Source organism: Xiphophorus couchianus, chromosome 10, assembly GCF_001444195.1.
Source record: "Xiphophorus couchianus chromosome 10, X_couchianus-1.0, whole genome shotgun sequence".
NCBI lineage: Eukaryota > Metazoa > Chordata > Actinopteri > Cyprinodontiformes > Poeciliidae > Xiphophorus > Xiphophorus couchianus.
Window position 1 is genome coordinate 6,048,192 of NC_040237.1, and position 22,362 is coordinate 6,070,553.

The 22,362-nt window shown below is 37.2% G+C and overlaps 1 protein-coding gene across 1 annotated transcript in view; it reads right to left on the reverse strand.

Moving 5' to 3' along the window:
• Nucleotides 1–1,752: 1,752 nt before the first annotated feature.
• psme4b (proteasome activator subunit 4b) overlaps nucleotides 1,753–22,362 on the reverse strand; it is a 48,620-nt gene continuing 28,010 nt past the window's right edge. Inside the window, exons 32-47 of the mRNA XM_028030193.1 lie at nucleotides 21,401–21,530; nucleotides 18,435–18,516; nucleotides 17,206–17,359; nucleotides 16,677–16,743; nucleotides 16,450–16,575; nucleotides 15,123–15,275; nucleotides 14,906–15,010; nucleotides 13,340–13,431; nucleotides 13,052–13,183; nucleotides 12,149–12,351; nucleotides 10,626–10,711; nucleotides 10,321–10,449; nucleotides 8,103–8,258; nucleotides 6,332–6,470; nucleotides 6,044–6,177; nucleotides 1,753–2,233 (exon numbers count right to left, since the gene is read on the reverse strand). Of these exons, the coding sequence (XP_027885994.1) occupies nucleotides 2,099–2,233; nucleotides 6,044–6,177; nucleotides 6,332–6,470; nucleotides 8,103–8,258; nucleotides 10,321–10,449; nucleotides 10,626–10,711; nucleotides 12,149–12,351; nucleotides 13,052–13,183; nucleotides 13,340–13,431; nucleotides 14,906–15,010; nucleotides 15,123–15,275; nucleotides 16,450–16,575; nucleotides 16,677–16,743; nucleotides 17,206–17,359; nucleotides 18,435–18,516; nucleotides 21,401–21,530 (2,023 nt within the window). The 3' untranslated portion in view covers nucleotides 1,753–2,098. The remainder of the gene's footprint in view (nucleotides 2,234–6,043; nucleotides 6,178–6,331; nucleotides 6,471–8,102; nucleotides 8,259–10,320; nucleotides 10,450–10,625; nucleotides 10,712–12,148; nucleotides 12,352–13,051; nucleotides 13,184–13,339; nucleotides 13,432–14,905; nucleotides 15,011–15,122; nucleotides 15,276–16,449; nucleotides 16,576–16,676; nucleotides 16,744–17,205; nucleotides 17,360–18,434; nucleotides 18,517–21,400; nucleotides 21,531–22,362) is intronic.

Consider the following 22,362-nt stretch of genomic DNA (forward strand, 5'->3'; position numbering starts at 1 on the left):
CTTTAGACACACAGACAGACAGCTGAAACCAGTTATCGGTGTTTATTGGATGCAGCGATGTCTGTACAAAGTTACATTTTTCTTTTGGCACAAAACTAAAAGCTACCCATGCAAGAAGAAAAGCGTCTTTGAGCACCTTGCAGAATGTGATGTACAGCTACTGAACTTGATATCTCAGTACCTGGTTTTATAATACAACAGTGTGATGTTTTTACAATATAACATTTTATACATTTATATATATATATCTGTTTACATATCACATATATAATTTTATATTATACTGATATATTGATACCAATAGGCTCGCATTATTACTAATAAATAAATAAATAAATAAATAAATAAACAAATGTACGTGTATATATATATATATATATATATATATATATATATATATATATATATATATATAAACAGATTAGGGCATCTGTATGTTTTTCCACCGTATTTGGACACAATATTTATTATTAACTTAAAAACATACTGAAAATGTCTGGAAAAACAATTACTAAAAAAATCCTCTTTCAAATGTTTTGAAAAATCTTAAATTCTGGAGAGGAATAAATTAGGACACCTTCACACAAACAAATATAGTCTCATTGGAATAAGATTTTTTTTTGTTAGACATTTAATTTATAATGTTGAGGTTTTTTTCCATCACATGCAATTATGCATGATTTTTTATGTACATGATTTTTTTTCAATGTATTTACTTTAAATTCACCAGCAAAAAAAAAAGAAAAGAAAAAAGAAATAAAAATCACTTTCATAACCTCGCCTGTAAATGTGATGGCCTTTTGATGACCCAAACCAAAACAATCAGCACTAGATAAGAGTCGAGGGCTTTTAGCCAATCAATTACGGTCTTTTGATCACGTGACACCAGTGCGTCTGGCATGGCCAGAGGTGCGTCTCTAGCCGTTAGCTACAAAAAAAATAAAAATTCAGTGTGTAGGTTTAAAATGTTAGAAGGCAGTATTCATTCCATACCCCCACATGTATTCACACTGGAAACATATACACTAAATCAGCTGCACATGATGGTGAGAGATTAATTAGTCAATACTTTAAAGGTGTACCTTGTTGAAACATCGAGTTAATGTTGTGTCCTACTGATTGTTTAAGTTAGATTGAACATGAAAAAGAAAAAAACACAAAGGCCAGTTTTTCAGAGAGGCAAAAGCCCTGAACTTTGGAGTTTAAAACGGAGTTATTTTGAACATGTTTGGGAAACTAACAAAGAAGCATAGAAGGGGTAGTGTCATGGTTTAGGAGTGCGTTGCTGCAGCAAGACCTTCCCATTTTCACCATCACAGAGTGCATAATGAAAGCTATCATCTGTGAGAAGGGGCTTGAAGAAAACTTGAGCCCAAAACATACCAATACATCCATCATAGGCCGAGTCAAAGCAAAGACGTGGATCTCAATGGGATACTTTGGAGTAACCTGAACATGGAGGAAACCCTCAAACACCTCAGAGCTGATAATGATTAGTTTAGATGTCTACAGGCTATTGATGTTATTGAGTTATTTGATTCAAAGAAGGCAACACCAGCTACCAGGGTTTGGGTGTCCTAACTTTTTTCTTAGCTCAACGGCACTTTTTTATCTTTTTAGGAAGGTTCATTTTTATTTCTCAGTTAATTGCAGTTAAATCAATTTATTTTCCTGAAATAAATACAAAAGTAGACATCAATATGTTAACTTTTCTTAGTAATTAACTGAATATTTCACAGGATGACTAGAGAATTTTACCTTACAGATTTTATTCAGAAACTTCCTTCAAGGTGACGGTGCGATAAAGAAGAAGAAAATTTGGAGTCTCTGTGTAGATCAGAGCTGCAGGAGACTGAAAACACACCTTTATCATCGCCACGGCCGCCTCGGCATGCAAAACAAACCCCACTGAGCAGTATGCTAACTGAAAACCTCTCTGTCCCCAGCTGCTTTCTGCCTAAAGGCCAGCAGCGGCACGTGAGGGTCCAGACAGAGATCTCCTCCCCGGAATGATGAGTGTTTATCATCGCAGACAGAAGCCCCCAGCAGTACTTAAAGGTGGGATTATTTTTCTGTGGGGGGGGCGGTAGGCGGACGTCTAGGCGTAGTAACAGGGCGACACCAGCAGGTTGGTGAGCACCAGAAGCTGGTCGTCGGTGAAGCACTGCCGATGCTCCTGCCAGTTGTCGTGGTGAGTGCGCCTGAACTCTGAAAGGGTCTTCTTCACCGTCATCTTTAAAGCAAAGAGGATAAAAACATTATGAATTCATGCAACCTGCTGGCAGTTAGAGGGCAACATAACCCGAGACTAGTGATGAAATATGTCGGTTCTGCATCCATTTTTGACAATCCAACATCCTTGGATTTGATATTTAACTGGACTTGGACTGGACCTGCTTGTTGACATTTGTTGTGAATTCAACGTTAACGTGTAAAAATGGCTTAAAAATCTCATGGAAAACCTTGGAACATGGAAAATGTGAAAAAAAACAACCTCTCTAGTAAAACTGAAATTAAAATAACCTGCTGGTAGTGTTTTCGAATTATGCTGCAAACTAATTTTTCACAAATAATTAGACATAACATAGATGCAGGCAGAAGGGAAGGATTTACAAATAATTTAAAAGTATTAGTGCAAAGACAAATGGCAGATATAAACTATGGATGGATTTGTTTTGGGTTGAGTTACATCAATATTGAAAAGTCAGTTACAGTAAATTTATTTCTTGATTAATCTTGATTAAAACCGTGTTGTTGTTTTTTTGGCTATTGCTGTTTAATCTCAAAGTACAGAACAGCTGTACTAATGTCTGTTTTACGTTTTCCCCAAGAAACTGAATGGTAGACTGTTCTTTCCTTTCAGTGATTGTTTTTTATCTCGAGTCAGAAGTGAACCAGATTTGTGACACAAAATCCCTCAGATGACCCTAAAAGTTCCCTCACTAAGCCACTAATCCTGCTTTTTGCTACACGCTCTTTGGCCTGCAGCTGAGCAAATTTAGCACCTTTTTACTGCAGCCCTGTTGCTGCTGCTCCTGCGGTGGATGCAGGATGTAGCTTGATATTGCTGTCCTGAAATAAACAAGACCTTTACTGAAAAATGTCAGCATATGTTGCTTCCGAGCCTGCATAAATCATCCACTATTAATGATGTTTGTACAAAGCTGCAAGCTGGATGAATTTTGTAATTTCAACTTGTTTCAAGCTAAATGCATTCACACCCCATGACATTTAAAATGTTGTCACAATGTAACGCCAAACTTTATCATGTTTTATTGAAAATACAAAATAGTGCTTCGCTGTGAAGTGGAAGAACAAGAATTTATGTCTTTATTTTTCCAAATAAAAATTAGAAAACTGTGGCCTGTCCTCATGGAGTTCAATAGAAATGTGCAGCATGATTTTCAGGTTTGTGTCTTATTTTCTTCTTCTCATTGCTTCTTGCAGATCTGCACAACCTGCAGCTCTGCCACAATGGCTCTTCATAACTTTGGCTAAAATTGATAAAGAACCAACTAATATTTTTCAATATAGGTAAAACAACAAATGCAGATTTTAGCTGTTTTTCAGTTGCAGAAAAAAAATCTATTCATCCTCTTTTTGGAGAACTTTTATGTTTTCCTTTTTAATAAGACCTAAAAATGAACATAACAAAGATGGTTCTTTAAAAATGACACATTTCCAACTGTAGATATGTACAAACGTTATAAATAAAGGTGATGTAACAAACAACTGTGTAGCTTTAACACAGAAACACAACAAAATGTGAAAAAGTGCAAGGTGCGTGAATAATTTTGTAAACACGTCAACTGTTCCGGGAAGGTAAAAATATAAAATCTTAGATGTTCAACAGAAAATCCACCCAAATGGAGCAGCTTTCCATTCGACTTTGTGGTAAAATCCTCCAATAAAGTGCAATATTGACAGCAGCTGTTTTACAAGCACATTTCTGCACCTTGTAAACGGCTCTAATTGTTTTAAAAATAAAACCTACACTTAGGCCTAATTCTGGAGTTAAGCAAACATAAAACGACCATCAAATCAGCGTAAAATTTCTCCTCAGAGTGCAAAAACAAAGGTGAGCTAAAGCAATTTAAAATATGCAGAGCTGAATCCAACAGCAGCGGTCGAGTTTGAGAAGCGATCGTACTACTTGTTTACACCGATAAAAATCTAATGAGGCAACAATCATTTATTTATGTTAAAATGCCAGATATAACTTTAAAAAATGCAGGGCAGCAATTATTTAGAGGACAGCAAGTTCTGAGTGAAAAGTCATCTGATTCAACAAGAGCTCAAAACGTGGCATTAAGCCGTGGATCAGTGAAACTCAGAGATGTTCTCATCATTTAAACATGGAGCATGTTTGTTTTACACTATTGCCCTCAGAGCTCTTAAGAAAAGGAGGAACCCAAACTCAAATATTTATTTAAACCTGTGCTTTTTAAAATCATTCTCTAGATGCATTTTAAATCAATATGTTGGAGGATTTTGCTCAGAAAATCTAACATACAGTACAGACCAAAAGTTTGGACACACCTTTTAATTCAATGACTTTCGTTTATTTTCATGACTATTGACATTGTAGATTCACACTGAAGGCATCAAAACTATGAATAACACATGTGGAAATATGCACTAAACAAAAAAGTGTAAAACAACTGAGAAATACCCCTTATATTCTAGTTTCTTCAAAGTAGCAGCCTTTTGCTGTGATTACTGCTTTGCACACACTCTGCATTTTCTTGATGAGCTTCAAGAGGTAGTCACCTGAAATGGTTTTCACTTCATAGGTGTGCCCTGTCAGGTTAATAAGTGGGATTTCTTGCCTTATAAATAGTCATGAAAATAAAGAAAACCCATTGAGTTAGAAGGTGTCCAAACTTTTGGTCTGTACTGTATGTCACCTATTATTTCAATGCATTCATTTTGAGGTAGAATAATTACTCCTAGAGGACAGAAACAACCTTAAAAAGCTGAAACTGAAGTAGAGTTTCTGTAGACCTGAAAAAAACCCAAAAAACTGGTGGGTAACATTACATGACCCCTAATGTGTGACATTTTTACCCTTTCATTTTCTCCTCAGGCCACCCAGGCTATCATTTCCAATTCTACAGTGAAAGAAAGAGTGATTGTTTTCATTTCTGGTGCTCACAGCTCAGGCACTGAGCCTGACGGGGAGCGCTCAGTCTCTGCTAAACCCACAGAGAAATCTGTACAGTTTACGTCAATCTATGATAATTGTGTAGGTGTATGTGCTGTTTTTCTGTGATTATGAATTCGATATTTAGAACAATTTTGAATATACAAAATACAACGATACAATGGTTACAGTAATAGTTGAAGAAAATATTTAGCTTCAAACTTGTTAACCAATGAAAGTGTATTGCTGTCATGGAGTGAAATAAATCTTCAAACTCTTTCATAATATGACGTAACAATACATTGTACAAACATAATATATTGCATAAACATGACATTAAGTTGTGTTTTATTGTATTTAATGTCGTTGCATTTTCAAATTCATGTTTGAAGTCTGGAAACGGGACATAAGATTTTAAAACTTCAACATTTTCTCATTTGTTTTATGATTATGAATATTTGGAAGTCTCATGTAATGTTACATTTGATTCAAAACTCCAATGAAACAGATTTGAATTCCAGGTTATATTTTGAAAAGAAAAAAAAAAGGATGCACCTAAACCTTTGGCTTCCTTTTCAAATAAGTGTCATTTTCTATGGACTTTACTCCAACTATCCTGTGGAATAGAGTGGTTAGTTGTTTTACATATGAATATATACTCCCAGATGCGTTTATTGCCTATTCCTCGTCATCTCCCCCACTTTGCAACAAAAGAAGCACTAAATTATCCTCACCAGCACACTGTCTGCTCTGCGGATTACATTGTACGTCTGCTTCATGCTTGAAGAAAGGCCAAAGACATAATTTTCTCCTCAATTGGAGAATGAAATTGTATTCTTTCAGCTCGCACTGGTTTGAGCGCGTCGTTTGGCTGCAGGCACACGCGTGTTGCTTGCGTACCTCTATAGGCTGCGGGTCGTTGAGATGGTCGCTCAGCTCCATCAGGATCTGCGGCATCCACTGTGGGACGTCGTAGGGGCTCGACAGGATGCACGCGCTCAGACCGAGCACTCCGGCGTGGCGCCGCACCAAGTCTGCACACACACACACGTGCACCCCCACACACACAGTTAAAACAGGCTTTAGAATTTCAAGGCTCACAATTCCCCTGTGAGAAGAAAGGGTAACAGGGCAAGTATTACTGTGATTGCCTCGCTGTGTAATTGTGTGTGTGTTTTATGTGTGTACCCATGGAGGCCAGCTCTCCCCTGGCCTTGGGGAGGGAAGTCTGACTCAGCGTCTGGAGCTGTGTCTGCAGACAGGAGTCCAGAGGGAAGAACTGGCACTGCAGTAAACCACTGAGGGTGGTGCAGGCCATGTCCCTCACCTTCAGGGAAGACAGAGAAAAATGGGAAGTGGAGCAACAAGGAATACCAGACCGTTAAAAATCCAAAGCAGTAAATTAAAGGGACAAATAAGGGGGAGCAGAGAGGAAATAAAAGAGGGAATCACTAATCCTCTATGCATCAATTAGGAAACAGCACTGAGCAAAAGGAGAACAGTTTCAAATCATTCATCAACTCTGCTAAATATCATAAACAGTAACTGTAATTCAGATGCAGCCATTGATTTTTCTTTTTTTAACCTGCGCTGTGAATCCTGATCAGAAATTCAGAAATCAGTTTAGAGGTTTTACTGTAAGGCCAGTGAGACAAATAAAGAGAAACTATTGACGTTTTAGCAGACGGTGCACAGAACTTACTGAAAGATTAACAGTTAAAACCGAAGAAGGTGCATCTCAGCAAATTAAAGTACAAAAAGCTAATTAATGCTAGTAATTTGTTTGAAAAAGTGAAGCTCCAATGTTATGCATTCATTACTCACACAAGCATATATTTTAAGCATTTATTTTTGTTTAGATTATTATTGCTTAGAGCTCTGAAAAAATCTTGAACGTTAGTGTCCCAAATATATTTATGAGAAGTTAAGTGGCAGAAAAAGGTGCACAAACAAGAGGTTTATGGATCAAACCTTATTCAAGAGTTTGGTGAAGTTTCACATGATGGATTTCAGTAGACTTAAATTTATACATTATAAATCACTTTTTGTTGGTATTTTGTAATAATCTAGTTTTCAAGGAATTAAGAGTTTGGGGTTTTCATTAGATGTAGGAATATTGATAAGTTTATATTTTCATCCACTTTGAAACTTTTTATGTGAGGGTCAAAATGATGAAGTTGAAACCACTTGGAAGGCAACAAAAATGTATTTATTTTAAATAAAAATGTTAAATCAAATTCATTTGACTTTTTTTTTTTTACTTTATTGACTCAATATTAAATTAAACATGCAAGACTTTACTGAGATGAACAAAATTATCAGATTTTTGTAAAAAAAAAAAAAGTGATCTATAATGATTGTCGCTCCAAAACATAAAAAGGGTTTGGCATTATTATACAAACATGTACACAATGTTTTTTGGATTGATTTCTTTTGTTTTTTGGCCCTTTTAGTCCAAGCTCAACAACAAGAACAGGAAGTCAATTTTTCTTCTAAAGTTCTTGCTGCAGTAAGCAGTGGTCCGGAGAACCCACGTCTGATTTTGACTAAAAATTGTTGGCTGTCTGCAGTTCTCTTTACTACAAAAGTAAGTTGAATTTAGAAATCTGGTTAATAAATTAGAAATTATTTTTATTGTACTGCTTTTTCTGTAAAAAAAAAAAAATGCATCAACCAGCTAGATTTGCTCCACTGCAGAATTGTACGTACAATCATCAAAAGGGCAGCAAATGGCCCTCAGGTCATTGGACATCCTTCTTTAGAAATAACACATAAGTCCGAAAGCATGCAAAGCAGCTCCATTAACTTCTCTGTAGTAGCAGACAGGAATGAGAATAAGCAAAGGGATAAGTGGCCTCTTATAATCCTCTGTCAGTTAGGCTTTATGAGAAATGGCAGCATCAAACTTGCACTTCCTGTCCAGTTTTTTTTTTTTTTTTTTTTTTTTTAAGCATATTACCTCAAGCTGTTCATCCAGGAGCAGCTGCATCACCAGCTTTCGGATGCGCAGAACCTCAGCGGGCAAACTGAGCAGAGTGAACAGATTGTAGAAGACTGTGATCTGGAGGTAGGTCAGTACTGAGAAGCGAGCGTGCCACGATCTGCTGGCTGCCATCTAAACACAGAGGAGGACACAGAAAAGGAACGACTTGGTCACAGTAAAAGGATGTGATGGAAACTCCTGGTCCCCTCGTCATTTTATCTCTGGATCACTTTAGTCTTTCTTACCCAAGAGATATTGCCAAGTGAAGTTGTGTTCTTTATATGCACATGTTAAAAAAAGCCTTAAAAGACCAAATAATACCACAGGAGATCTCAATTTGTTCACAGTTTAGCTTAGTATAAAGGAAATGTCAAGAGCATTTGTAATATCCGGATGTAATTTAAAACATTGTTCTTTATCAAGTTTAAAAATTAGGTAAACCCAACCTCAGATTAACATCAACTTACATATTACACCTGGTCAGTGTTTGACAAACAGAGACAGCTGCAGGTCATAAAACGCATTAATTAGCTGATCATCAGGAATATGAGCTCCTTTATAAAAAATGTTGTTCCGGAGTGATTGTGTTGGCCATTGCTAAGGAGGAATGACATCTGAAGCAAATATCTATCAGGGTTTGGGGATCACTGCCAAACATTTACGAGCTCATTATTCAACTGTGAGAAAGATTATGCACAGGTGGATTCAAAAGAGATGCCTAATCCTCACTGCAGGTTCATCTAAATGCTGCAATTCAGGCTCGACAGCACGGCATGTGTTGATATTCATGAAAGCCATTTTAAAAACAGTTTGCATCTTTGAAATTAGGATACACAGAAAGAAAAGTAAAACCAAATCCTGAAAGAAAATATGAAACTACAGCTTTGCAGTGTCCTACTCAAAGTGATTTAATTTTAATGCTAGAACAGGATGATGAGAGAGCTGCACATTTGGGGTGGGCGATATGGGTTTACCTAATTGTGATAATGATAAATTACGATAAAAAAACCCCTATTTATTACGTTTAGGGAACTGGCCGTGACAGCATGGCTCTCAATTCATAGCGCCACAAACTCAAATATTATTCTTGAAAAACATTCCCATCTGAAATAGGCTTCTTCATGATGCTACCTTAAAAGAAGTGTGACCTATATCACTCCACATTACACTTTATCTGTGTTATTGGTATTTATTGATGCTCTCATGGAACAGTGGAGAAAATGGCAAAAATGTAATTTCTGATCATACTTTCAGCTTTGTTTTTTATTTCCCATCAGGAACTGAAATTTATCTTGACAATAAATCAGAATTCTGCTAAGTTTGCCCCATATGTTTTCATGATAAATGATATAATAACTGCTCACCCCTACCCTGACTTTTTAATAACCATTTCTCTGATTTGCTTGGAGAATTCTCACATCTTCAGTCAATAGATGATCCAAACACAATACTATTAAACACTTGAGACAGGTGATCTCTATTCCTGGTGGAGGCTGGTAGCACCAATTGGCTGGATCTCTATTGAATTAGGTCACTTTAAAAGGAAGGATATTTACGAAATCATTTAATTTATGTTAAATATTTTTAGTTATTTTTAGTAGAAAGTTTTCAATTTGACATTAAAGAGTTTTTTGTTATCAAAACAAACAATTTCGTTGATCATGCTTGATTTGATAAAAGGGTTAAAAAAAATCCAAGGTTGTGAGTAATTTTCACAGGCCCTGCATTTGGGTCTATAAAGGGAGCAAAATATTCATTCATTTTACACATTTAGGCACAAGCTTCAAGGTTTTGGTTGTGATTTTATGTGAATGAACAACAGAGTAGCACATAATTGTGAAGTAGAATGTTGTGAATACATTCTTAAATTGAAATCAGAAGTGTTAATTCTTTATAAGGCCACTTTTTGTTTCAATTATATTTGCATATATCTTGGTCTGTATCTGGAGCTGCTAAGGAGAGAAAACTTTACCCTGTTCTCTGTAAAACACCTCAGGTTCAGTCAGATTTGATGAAGAGCAGCCCTGAACTTTTAGAAACCCTTTAAAGTAAAAATACTTTTACTTTACTTTTTTACAATGACTCCAGGTTGTTCTTTCTCTAACCCGGCATCTTGGGCAGCATTAGGATTGAAACACTGACAGCAGGTCCATAGGGCAGCATGCGTTATGAGCATCCCGCTGTGTGTGCGTACCTCCTCCAGTGCTGCCAAAACCAGAGGGATGTGCTCCGGATAGAGCAGGCCCTGGGACATGAGAGAGAGACACGTGCGTGCATCCTGCTTCATCTCATCATAGCTCTCATCAATCTCTACTGGGGCAATCTGCGGGGGGAGACAAACACAAGAGTGAGACAGAGAGGCAGGAAGACACACAGCAACGCACCATTTTCAGTAAATGAAGAGAGAAATTGTGTTTAATGGCCAAGTAAGATTGAGTGGGTAATAATGCTGTGCTGGGACCTGTGAGTTGGCGTGTGTGTGTGTGTGTGTGTTGTTACCTTGAAAAGCACAGGCAGGAGCTGTAGTTGCTGCTGAACAGGAGTGGTGAAGGTTCGCCCTGCGCTCGCCATCAACCACTTCAACACTGCAAAACACAAACATGCTTTTAAATTCACTGATATGCCCACAAACAAACAAACACAGAGAGGAGATTCCACTGGTAAATGACTTGACATGCAAACTCTGAGCCATGGTCTTGCTGCATTAATCTGTTGGTAAAAAAACGGTTCATCTCATTTAGTAAGTAATGACTTGTATAAGCAGATATTTTGTTTGTGCAATGGCGAGTAAAGAACTTGAAAGATTAGCATTTCCCTGAAATTAGCATGGGAAATTAAATGATTCCTTGGTAGATTTGTTTAAATTGTCAATATAATCTAAAAAAAACTGAGATAAACAAAATTGATTGAGTTTAACAAAAGGAGAAATGGCCATTCAGAAGTTAAAAACCACAAAAATATTTTTCCTTGTTGCGCTGATGGCCACACTCTTTGGTGTGTAAGTTATTGCTGAGGAAAGAAGACTAAGTTGACTATTTACAAAATCACTGAGTTGTTTCAAATAACGATGTTTACATGTGTTTAAAGTCAGAGGAAGCACAAAAGCAGCTATATGGTTGTAGGAAACAGATATGTTTTCAAGGTTAAGTCAGGTTGCTGGAACAGGAAGTTCAATGTTAGCATATAATTAGGAGCTAGACACATTGAAGAGTCTTAAAACATGCTGAGTTAGGAATTTTAAGGTAAAACACAAAATATTACCAAGTATTTGTGTTCTAGTTTTTAGTGCAATTATCTTAATGCGCTTGAAACAAGATTAAACTAACTTAGAACAAACTTTTCAGCAAGAAATATTTGCTTATTTTAATAAATAAGTCTTAGCTTATTAGACTTGTGAGAAAAAATGTCTTGCTATAAGTGACATAATCGGCTATTGAAACAAGTGAGTTTTTATTGAAATCAAAAAATTACTGACTTAAAACAATCTCCTATATCTTGCTAAAAAGTTACTTCAAAGTTAGTTTTGGCTTATTTCAAGTGTACTAAGGTAATTACACTAGAAACTATAGAAAGTGGTATAACCCGTTAACTACACTTCATGCACAGGCCCAGGTGAGATCAAATACTTTTGATTTTATCCAGTCGAAAGCAGCAGAAGGCTCTTCAGACTAAAATTAAAACTATTCACAGTTCAAATCAATAACAAAACAAAATCCTGCAGCAATTACTGAACTGTACGACCTGTAAAATTATATCTTAAAGGTAACCTCCAAACAAATGAATCGGTGTCCTTCCCCTAAATTGTTTTTTAAATGCTTCAACACACACCCTTGGAATATGCCATCGATCAATACCTCACTACCTTTTCAAAAATGAATTTAAAAAGGTGAATCAATGAGAAGCTTTTAACTTGTGTCATTCAGTCTGTTCCTCTGTTTCAACAAGAGAACAAGCTGTCACGGCACGTTTAGATATTTTCTCCCCCCGTACCCCGCGTCTCATTCCCGCATTCGCATTCTGACCCGTTTTGAGCAGCTTGACAGCCTGGGTGCGCTCGTCCGTCTCCTGGGTGTTCTCCTCGTGGACGTGGTTGTGGATCTCCGGCTCCGACGTGAGGGGCTTGAGCCGCTCCAGGACCCGAGTGACGAATTCTGCCACATGGGGGGAAGAGGTGGGCCTGGTGTGGGGCAGCGCCACGTCTATCATGAAGATATAGGTCAGCACACTGGAGAGAGGGTGGGAAGGCAGAGGAAGAGGTAATATAAGGGGAGAGAAAACAAAGTGGGAAGCTGATTATGGATGCATTCACACCAGCGCTGTTTAGTCCACTTTAATCAAACTCTAGTTTGTTTGCCGAAAACCGTCCGGTTCGTTTGAGGAGGTGAGAATGCCTAATCAAACTCTGATGTGGAACAAAAAAAGCAAACTGTGAGCCGCCTAAAATGGCCCCCAAATCACTTTGGACATCCCTGGCATTATGTGAACGCCAAGTGAACCGGGGACAGCTCCAAAAGCAGGGAATTCTGGGTAAGTATAACCAAAGCAAACATGCAAGTCTAGCACTAGCAGGAGAAATGGCTCATGGTCTTATACCGGACAAAAGTGAAATCCGATGAGTGCTAAAATCTGATGCTACTCCATTTTTGTTTACATTTTCCAAAGAAGTCAGTTGCGCTCATGTCTTCTTCAGAGGTCTTTGTGTCGTTTCCTTCAGTGGTTCTTGATGCAGTGCCACCACAGGTGAGGGGTAAAGAAGGTTTTCAAAAGTGTTTGGATCGTTTCACATAATTCAGTGTGAAAACGAACCACATCAGAGGAAAATTTAACAAATGTTGCAATTTTGCTACTCAGTTGAGTTGAGTCTACCAGACTATCAGGCGTGAAAACACCCAAATATAAACTTGAGAATCTAATCGAGTAATTACCTTCCTATCCGCTCCCTGACGTTTTTATACACCTGGGTGAGTTTGGGCTCCAGGTAAGCCAGCAGGCGGTGCAGCAGTTCAGAAACCCTCCACTGTTGCTGGGCGAGACCTCCTTGAAGCACATACAGCAAACTGACAGAGACAGAGGAGGAAGAGGAAGAGGAGGGGGCTGTTTTGTTATACTGCGGCAGCATGTGTCAGCTCAGGTTACTACTGCAGCCTGAAATCTGAATCCCAGGAAATATTGTAGGTGACACAAACACACAGCGTGTGCATAGTTACTCATACCTGGCGTCCCTGAAGGAGCCGCCCTCCCCGCTCAAGGGGCTCTCCATCAGCAGCTCTAACAGCCAGTGGAGTTTCCTGGGGTCTCTGCCCTCCTGTTGGACAAACACACACACACACCCACACACACACACACACACACCAGAAGAGTGTTATTTTTATCCCGGCTATCTCACACGGCCGAATAGTTGTCATGCACTCAGGTGCTTTGTGTGTCAGCAGGATTATTAATGTGGAAATGTTTGCAAGCCCTTCTGAGGTTTTTGGTTTTCCTACATTAATAAAGTCAAACAATGTGAGATTTTCTAGAATAGATCAAGAAAACACATTTATACAGATTAAATCAGACAGGAGGATATTTTCATTTACAAGTTATCACAAAGTTGCATCAGCGTCAGCTGGAACTGTGTACTAAAATATAGATCTAAAGATATTATATTGTCAACAAGTTAATTTCTTCAATCAAAAAATTAAGCTTCTATATTAGACAGATTCCTTACACACATATTGCTTTATTTTAAGCATTTATTTCTTTTAATTGAAAACATGAAATTAATTTCTTTTTAATAATAGATATGTCAGCCTAATTAACGGTATCAGGTTTGGTGTCTTCCATTTGAATCCTTATGACATATATCAGCAAATTAGTGGAAAATTGAGTGGAAGAAAAAGTCTGAAAAATACTTGAAGTGTACATTACATGAACTCAATACGTTGTGGGTTCTTTTTCTCATGGTCAATAGTAATTTTTTTGCTGATCATGTTTGGGTTTTCATTATCATTCACACCTTTGCCCCATTCAATTAATTTTCTCTGTTACTTTATTGTTGTATAAGGCTTGCCTTTCTCAGTTCCTTTCTTTGTCTTTAGTTTCTCATGTCTTATGTTCTGTAATCTATGCATGGTTTGGTTTGTTTTCTCTTTTTGCTTTGCAGAAGCTTTTGTTTCTGAGCTGAGCCAAAAGGCAAATTTACGTTCCCACACTCATCTGTGGTCACAAGCTTCGGTCAGTGACCGAAAGAACAAACCATGGATACAAGCAAGAGAAAAACAGCAGTGAGGAAAACAACTGACATCATTATATAATATTTGCCAGTAATATTGCAACTGCATGATTTTCTAGCCTTAGTGTTAATGACTGCCTGCTAGAAATATGTCAAGTCAGAAGTTTGTTTTTTTTCCATGAAGCTGCAGACCATTAGTATTTATTGGTCTTCGTTATTGGTGGGTTTTGGTGTTTATTAACAGAAAGTCACAAATAACCAAAATTAACTTCGATAGATACTTGAAATAAATCGTTCTGTGTGTGATGAAAGCTTAAATCAATTAACTTTTCAGTGACATTGTAATTTGTGTAATTTATTGAGAGAATAAACAAATTTTCCACCGCAAACACATTTGAGACATTTTGCCAAATGGGGAACAACTGTAATAATAATCACAAGAGCAAAGCAGCCAGAACTGCTGAAAATTAACCTGTGACTCATACCAAATCTGATCTTTTCAATTCATGCTGAAAATAACTACATAAAAATCAATGTCTTTCTGAAGTGCAGCCGAGTGACTCACACAGGCTGTGGCGATGCATGTGCCCCAGTCTGTGTAGGTTTCCACAGTGATGTTGTTCAGCGCTGTCCTTATCAAAGGGCAAAGTAGCTGCCATAACCTGTCCACCTAACACAGACACACACAGACAGAGTAATGAAAGTTTTTACTGATATTGACGGGATTTTTTTTTTTTTTTTTGCTACGGAGAAGCTGTGCAGAGGGGATTTCTGCTGCGCACCTTGCTGAAGCTCCAGTGTTTGCTGCCTCTGATTAGTCCGGCTGTAATCTCGCACAAGCAGCGCTGGGAGCTCTCATGGGGGTTGCTGGCGAGTTGCTCCAGATGAGGCCACAACACTGGCAAAAACGCGTTGCCATAGTTACGGAACAGCCCCTGCCAATCAAACGTAAGCATTCGGTTTTGACTGGTAAGTAGGAAGTTTTTTTTTTGTCTTTTTTTTTTTTTTTAAATTAGGCGGAAAAAACAAATTACAGCAGACATAGACAGTAATTGCAGCCTTGGTGGAGCTCAACCTGAGGCGGCATGCTGCGGCGCTTCCCCATTAAATACATGGCAAAAACACAAAATCTTACCAAGTATTTTTGGTAGTTTCTTAGTACATTTGAAATAAGACAAAACTAAGTTCAGCAAGAAATAGATGTATGTTTAAGTCAACAATTCCTTAATATTGATTAAAAAAAAGTATACGTTTCACTTACAAGACATTTTTACCATGTCATAAGTGAGCTAATCTGCCAGTGGAACTAGTACTTTTGAATAACGAATTATTAACTTAAAAAATATCTTTTGTCTTGTAAGTCAGTTTTTGTCTTATTTCACGTGTCCTAAGATATTTGCACTAGAAACTAGACTAGGGCTGAAATCATTAATTAATTGTAATTAATGGATTATTGAAATAACTAATTTAGTAATCAATTAATTGTTAAAAAAGACAATTTACTGAAAAAACTAAATATTTAGAGGAAAAAGTAAAGCCAAAACTGTACAATACATAGATAAAACATCTTTGTCTGTAAATATGTTCTACTAAAGCTCTCCAAGTGGCATAAGTTTTGCGTTGCATTGTTTAAATTCACAAAAGGAACGCTGATATTGTTATTTTTGGCACTTAATTTGACAAATGTCAGGGACTTGCACCCAAAACGGCCATGTTGATGAATAAAGTGTACGTATGAGGTCCGTTTGATAACATGTTTTAATGTATTTCTAATAATGTATGAAAAGGCTTATCTAGTTAAAAGACAAATCTGCAGAATGTGGCCATTTTTAAAAATCTGATTAATCAATTAATTGTAAAAATAATCAATAGATTCATGAATAAGTAAGATAATTGTTAGTTCCAGCCCTGAACTAGGCAAGGCAAGGCAACTTTATTTATATAGCACCTTTCAGCCAAAGACAATTCAAAGTGCTTGTACAAAAAAGTTAAAAACAACATACAACAAGAAGAGAAATGTCTTGTACAACTAGAAAACCTAACCTGGTTAGATTTTGTGCTTTTGCTCTGTATTTGTCACATTGTCAGTGGATGAGGTCAAATTTGTACCTTGAAGAGGCAGAAGCGGCGCGGGTTGAAGCTGTCCTTCCCTTTCCGCTCCTCCAGAGACAGAAACTCTATCAACTGGTCAATGAAATCAGGGTCCGAGAAGTACTCAAAGATGATCTTCTCGCCCTGATTGACACACAAGTGAATGCTACTATAAAGCGCCACAGAGAGATCTTTGTTTTATTGTGCGTGTGTGTGTATGTGTGCGGTGCAGCATCAGCACACACCTCACTCATCTCCTCGTATGGCAGGTCATCTTGTGGCTTTTCGGAAGATGCATAGATCATCATTTCTCTGAAAGAAGCGGCAGACAAAAGAGGCTGCTGTGATTTATAGATAACAACACAAAGGGAGAAAAAGTTCTGGATAGACACACACTGTCTTCAAATAAGCGGCGAGGATAAATGGATGATTACAAAGTCAGTTACTCAGCACGCAGTTCGCATACCAAGACAGCCAAGCCTCTGCCTATGCATCAATTCTTCTATTTGGGGTAGGCAGTAAGTTGTTCATTCTGCCTTATCTGGGCCGGGCCGTGACAGGAAGTCAGTTCAACCCCCTGCAAGTGATCCACCAACCCAGATCAGTCATCCGGCAGTCAGTCGGACATAATCGTGGCTGCAGAGCCACAAAGACCCACCTCTAATCAAACAGGCACTTGAGTCACTCAGCTATTTTGCTCCTTCCAACTAAGCAGTTAATCCGCCTTCCAGTTTCCAAATCCACCAGCGCAACAATTAGTCATTTTGTATTTACCTCGGCCAGGAGTAGTAGCCCCAGTGAGTTTTCTCCACGTACTGCAGAGAGTCCCACTGCTCCTGGCTCAGAGGCAGGTTGCTGCTGTCATACTGCAGCCAGCAGTTTCCCTCACGATCCCCAACACAAATCCCCTCTGGATCCTTGATCCCACCTAAAAAGAAAAAGAAACCATTATTTTACAACACATGCATTTACATGTCAGCTTAGGCAAAAAGCAGGATGGCTCTGGTTACCTCACAGTGTCAGAGGCAGAATTGCTCTACAAAAAGGACAAAATGGGATATTCCTCTTTTTTGCATGATTAAGGTTATCAAATAAAAGCTGTCACAATATGCGTGTCTATAGATACATTGCAGTGTGACATCATGCAGTGTGACATCAAGATCCAGTTTCCTGCTGCAGGGCAAAACAACTGCTTGTCGACCACGACTACCAATAGTTTTAGATGTCAAGTTGTCAACTCACTAAATGTACTAAATGTAGGGTGACCAGACGTCCTCTTTTTCCCGGACATGTCCTACTTTTCAGACCTAACAAGATGTCCGGGGGGAATTTCAAAATCGTCCGGGATTTTGGTCAACTGCCTCAAAACACATTACATAGCTTACAGTGCATTGTAGGGCGCTGCGCACGGCGCTGCGTGTCACGCAATCCCTGAGCCGCGTAAGTGCGGCCAGCACCCCCCCCCTCGCTGCACGTTGTCCGGGTTTTCCCAAAGTTAAATATGGTAACCCAACTAAATGTAATATATAAAAGAAAAATTCATGCAGTGCTTTCCTATTAATTGTCAAACCTACGACAATTAGATAAAGTTCACAATTCACTAAAAAGTTTTAATATAAAATAGCCAGAAAAAGAGAAGTCGGTCAGTTATGCTAGCTTGACTTTGACAACCTTAACATGCACATGTCAGGGCACCCCTACAAATCCCAGGAGTGAGTCAAGTAGTGTTGCACAGGGGGAATTTCAGCTTCCCAAGCTGCATTTTCTTTTAAATGTTCTATATATGTTCATTAAAAAAATCCACAAAAAACTTGGGAGTCATGTTCCACAGAAAAATCCACAAATACCCAGCTATGAATAGGCGGGAATCCACTATGGTTTCACAAATTACGCAAGACTCAACATTATGTTATAAAACTTACTTCTGAAGCCCTTTTCCAACAAGAATCAAGCATTCTACTTCTAATTTGATCGTGGATTTAGCTTGGAGCGTATAAACTCACTGATATCCGAAGGCTTAACAGTCACTTTCTTTCTCGGCCTCTTCAGCTGTTTCAGGATTCCTGCCATGGCTGAGATTGACACCTAGCAGAAAGAAAGTTTAAACTGTTTATCATAAATGTTTTAAATGCTTAACAGTTTCTGGATCACATACAGAATGTTAAATCTAAATTTATCCCGTTCTTAAAAGCCCAATAAAAGAAGAGAAAAAAAACACATACACACACAAAAACACAGATATCTAATGCTGAATTTATCTGATGGAAATAACAATAAAGCAAAACATGCATGTGAATTATTTATTGTGTTACAGATTTAAAGTCCATTTTTGTGAATGAGTACAAATATCACTGGGTTTTACCTTAGCAGATATCTTTTGGTTATATTCCTAAACAAAGCTATCTAGAATATCACAAATATAATTCAGACATTTTGTTTTCATCACAGCTAAACTTTAAATCACCTTTCTGAATCAAAATCCGTGCTTTTCAGGCTTCTGCTCTGTTGTTGTACACTTTTTGAAATCCAGAGAACCACATTTCTCTTTTTAGTTGTTCTTCACAGTCCTTTATGTTTTTTTTTCTTTTTCTCTGTGCTACATTAGTCTCCTGAAAGTTTTGGCATATTGATCAGTTGAATGCTTGACTCTAGATGGATGACTGTTATGTGAAATAAGAAATAATGTTTCTTATTTTACTTCTTCAAGATTAAAAACACTATGGTGCAATATCATCTAAATTTACTTGACTGGAAATATCCCTAGCAATGCCTCTTAGCAGTAGTAACAGATAAAAACATTGGTAATTTTAGCTGCATCATATTAAAAATGTGTATAGTTTGAATGTTAACAATATTGGCTTTATGCTTCTATTTTGAATTCTATGGTAAAAAGCATTATTAAAGTTTTTGAATATTATTTCTAGGTTTTGTTTATTAGAAACCACACAGCATCATAAAGATGCAAAACCTTTTCTCTAGATGTGTAATTCAGGTAGAGGCTTGCCCCAAAAGTAATGCAGTGAAAGTTCAGGAAAATACTGACCAAGGGGGCTGAATATAAATGCCCACCACACTTTTCAGATTCCTTTTAGAAACAACTGTGAAAACCATAAGACTTTTTCCTTTTATGTCACAATTACAAACTACTTTGCATTGGTCTTCCACATAAAATCCCAACAATATATATATATACAGTATATAATCATTATAATGTGACAAAATGAAACCCCAGGGTTATAAATACTCTTGCAAAGCAACACAAAATCAGGTTATTAGCAAAGAGTAAAATGAGCACAGGTCCCACATAACTACTGACATTTATAATTGATTGATTTATCTGCTTTTACATGTATTTTCCCCATGTTTCTGTTGGCAGAGTACCTTGTTTTTAAATTTGGTTACTTTTAAGCAAATTACAGCCAACAAAAGAAGAAGAGGAGGAAATTTACAACTTGCAAGAATAAAAACCAAAAGCAGAAAAGCAAGAGAGTCGTTGAGTAGCAGATGTGATCTGGCTGAGTTTGGCCATCTGCTGTGCTGCTGATAAAATGCTGATGCTGCTGCTTTTATGCAAGATTTAACTGGTATTACTGAATTATGATCAACAGCTGTTAGTGGCCATTATAAAACAAAAGATATAAGGTGGATATACTTTGCTGCTTTGTTTCTTCTGCTTCTATCATAAGGGATGGGACAAATCATGTCTGTTTCAGTAGAGTTTGCTGTAATATTAACACTGATTTCAGAACAGGATCCGGAGTTTTAAGAGTTTTATTGCTTTAATGAAGATCTGCATTTTTGTCTCAAACCCTTTCACTGGTGCAAACTGCCGAGCAAATATGTGTAAATAGCTTCAAAATAAAATTTTCTATTGCATTTAGATACACTGCAGTATAAAAAATTATGAAATAATTGTCTTGCAACATGAGATTTCTTTCCCAAACAGAAAAAATGTGTGAAGATCTTCAAATCAAGGCCGCTTAGAAATCCCACGGTCAAGGTACAAACAGTGGGGTGATCGCTCCTTTACTGAAACTGCTCCCAGAATGCACTACTTCCCAATGCAACTGCTATTGTAGATCAGGTACGTTTAAGCCTAAACTTAAGACTTATTTATTTGAGTATTATTTATATATATTTTACATATTCTCAATGTTTTGCTGGTGCTTATTTTTGTCTCTGTGTGTGTGTGTATATATATACATTTTTGTTTCAATTTTGTTATAAATTAATAAATGTTGGATTTAGTAAAACACTATATAAATCAATTTTGATTAACTAAGATAATAGTTGTTTTTTTTTCTAAATTTAGTCATGATCAGATTGAATTAAATTTTAATTTATCTCAGCCTTAAAACACATTTCTATCAGTGCAGGCCATAACTGTAGAGTTGACTGCAATTTTACTGGTGTGGAACTGGGAAATATAGAGTGCAATGTCAATAAAAATTAACTGAGTAAATTTGTCTTAAACAAAATTGAAATGCAGTAAGTGTGAATCACTTACTCTATAACTTTCTCTGCACCCAAGTGTACACACATAATTTCCTGCCACATAGTATCTGATATGATCTAACATAATAAACCTTGGATAACGCTTTGCTGTGTGTTATTAGATATTATTTACTGCTGAAAATAAATGTAATGAGATCTGTCTAGAATAAACTTTATGATGTTAGTATGAAAGCTGAACATCTGTGTTTAAACTATGTCATATAACACCTGAATCTGTATGTGAGAGTAGATTTTCAATATCTATGCTGATAAGGTGCTCTGGCATAAGAAAGTAAAGGACGTTTATGTTTCTAGGCATCATGTTCCAGCTGGAAAAGTAGCACCTAAAAAGCACTTCAGCCACCTTATTTCCATTTTTATAACCTGAGGGAAAAGCAGATACCTGGAAAGTGTTTAGATTCCATACACCATGAAGAAAAACACAATAATAAGACACACACAGAGAGATGCAGACCTTGCGTATGCTAATGGAGTCATGAACAAGGGTTTGTGTGAAGTAGAGGACAGCATCAGGTGGAAGAGGATGATCGTCTCGCAGAAGAAGAGCCAGCAGGTCTGTGGCCATGTGCTCAAACTTCCAGGGTCTGAAACAAAAACAGATATATAGACCACAGAGGCAAAAGAAAGTAATTTCAGGCAGCAAAAAAGCAATTCTCTGTGAAACACAAAGCATATTCAGGTGAAAAAACATTTTAAATGAACATTCAACTACGCCAGCAAGAGCCAATAAGTAGGGTGGCAATTATTCCAGAGGGTGCTGTGGTAAAATAAAAAGCTACCAGTAGTCAATATAAAGGACTGTATTTAATGTTTCTTGGCAGAATATCACTCATTGCTGGATGAATTTCTATCATGGTGACTTTCATTAGCTACTACAAAAACATTTTCAAGCGCTAGAAATACTGGACGTTGTTAAATAAGGATCACTTAATTTTTGAAGCAATTGCTCAAGAGAGTTTGAAATGTATACTTGTTATATTTCTTTAGCATCTCATTTTGCTGCATTTCTAATGCTAATATGTTATTTTTACTCCTCAAACTATTAGCTGCCTAAATGATTGCCACATGGTAAAAATCTACAAACGATCATCTCCATAACTTTTGAACTTATGAAAGTTTTCATATCTCACTTCCTGTTGAAGCTAGCTGCAGTACTCATGCTAACAATGTAAAATGCAGTAAGTGTGAATCACTTCCTCTTTATTGTCATTTCCCCCCTTAATGATTGGTGATAGGAAAACAACAAATTAATTAGAATTCTAAAACTTTTAAAATAAGCATTTATAGGAGTTTTTCTAGTTTTCTTATTTTCTGCAAGGATAATGCTAGCATTTATGTAGCTTTCTTTTGGCCATGATTGCCTGTCTTAATGGTTGTCATGTACCTAAAGTCATAAAATATGTATATAATCCACAA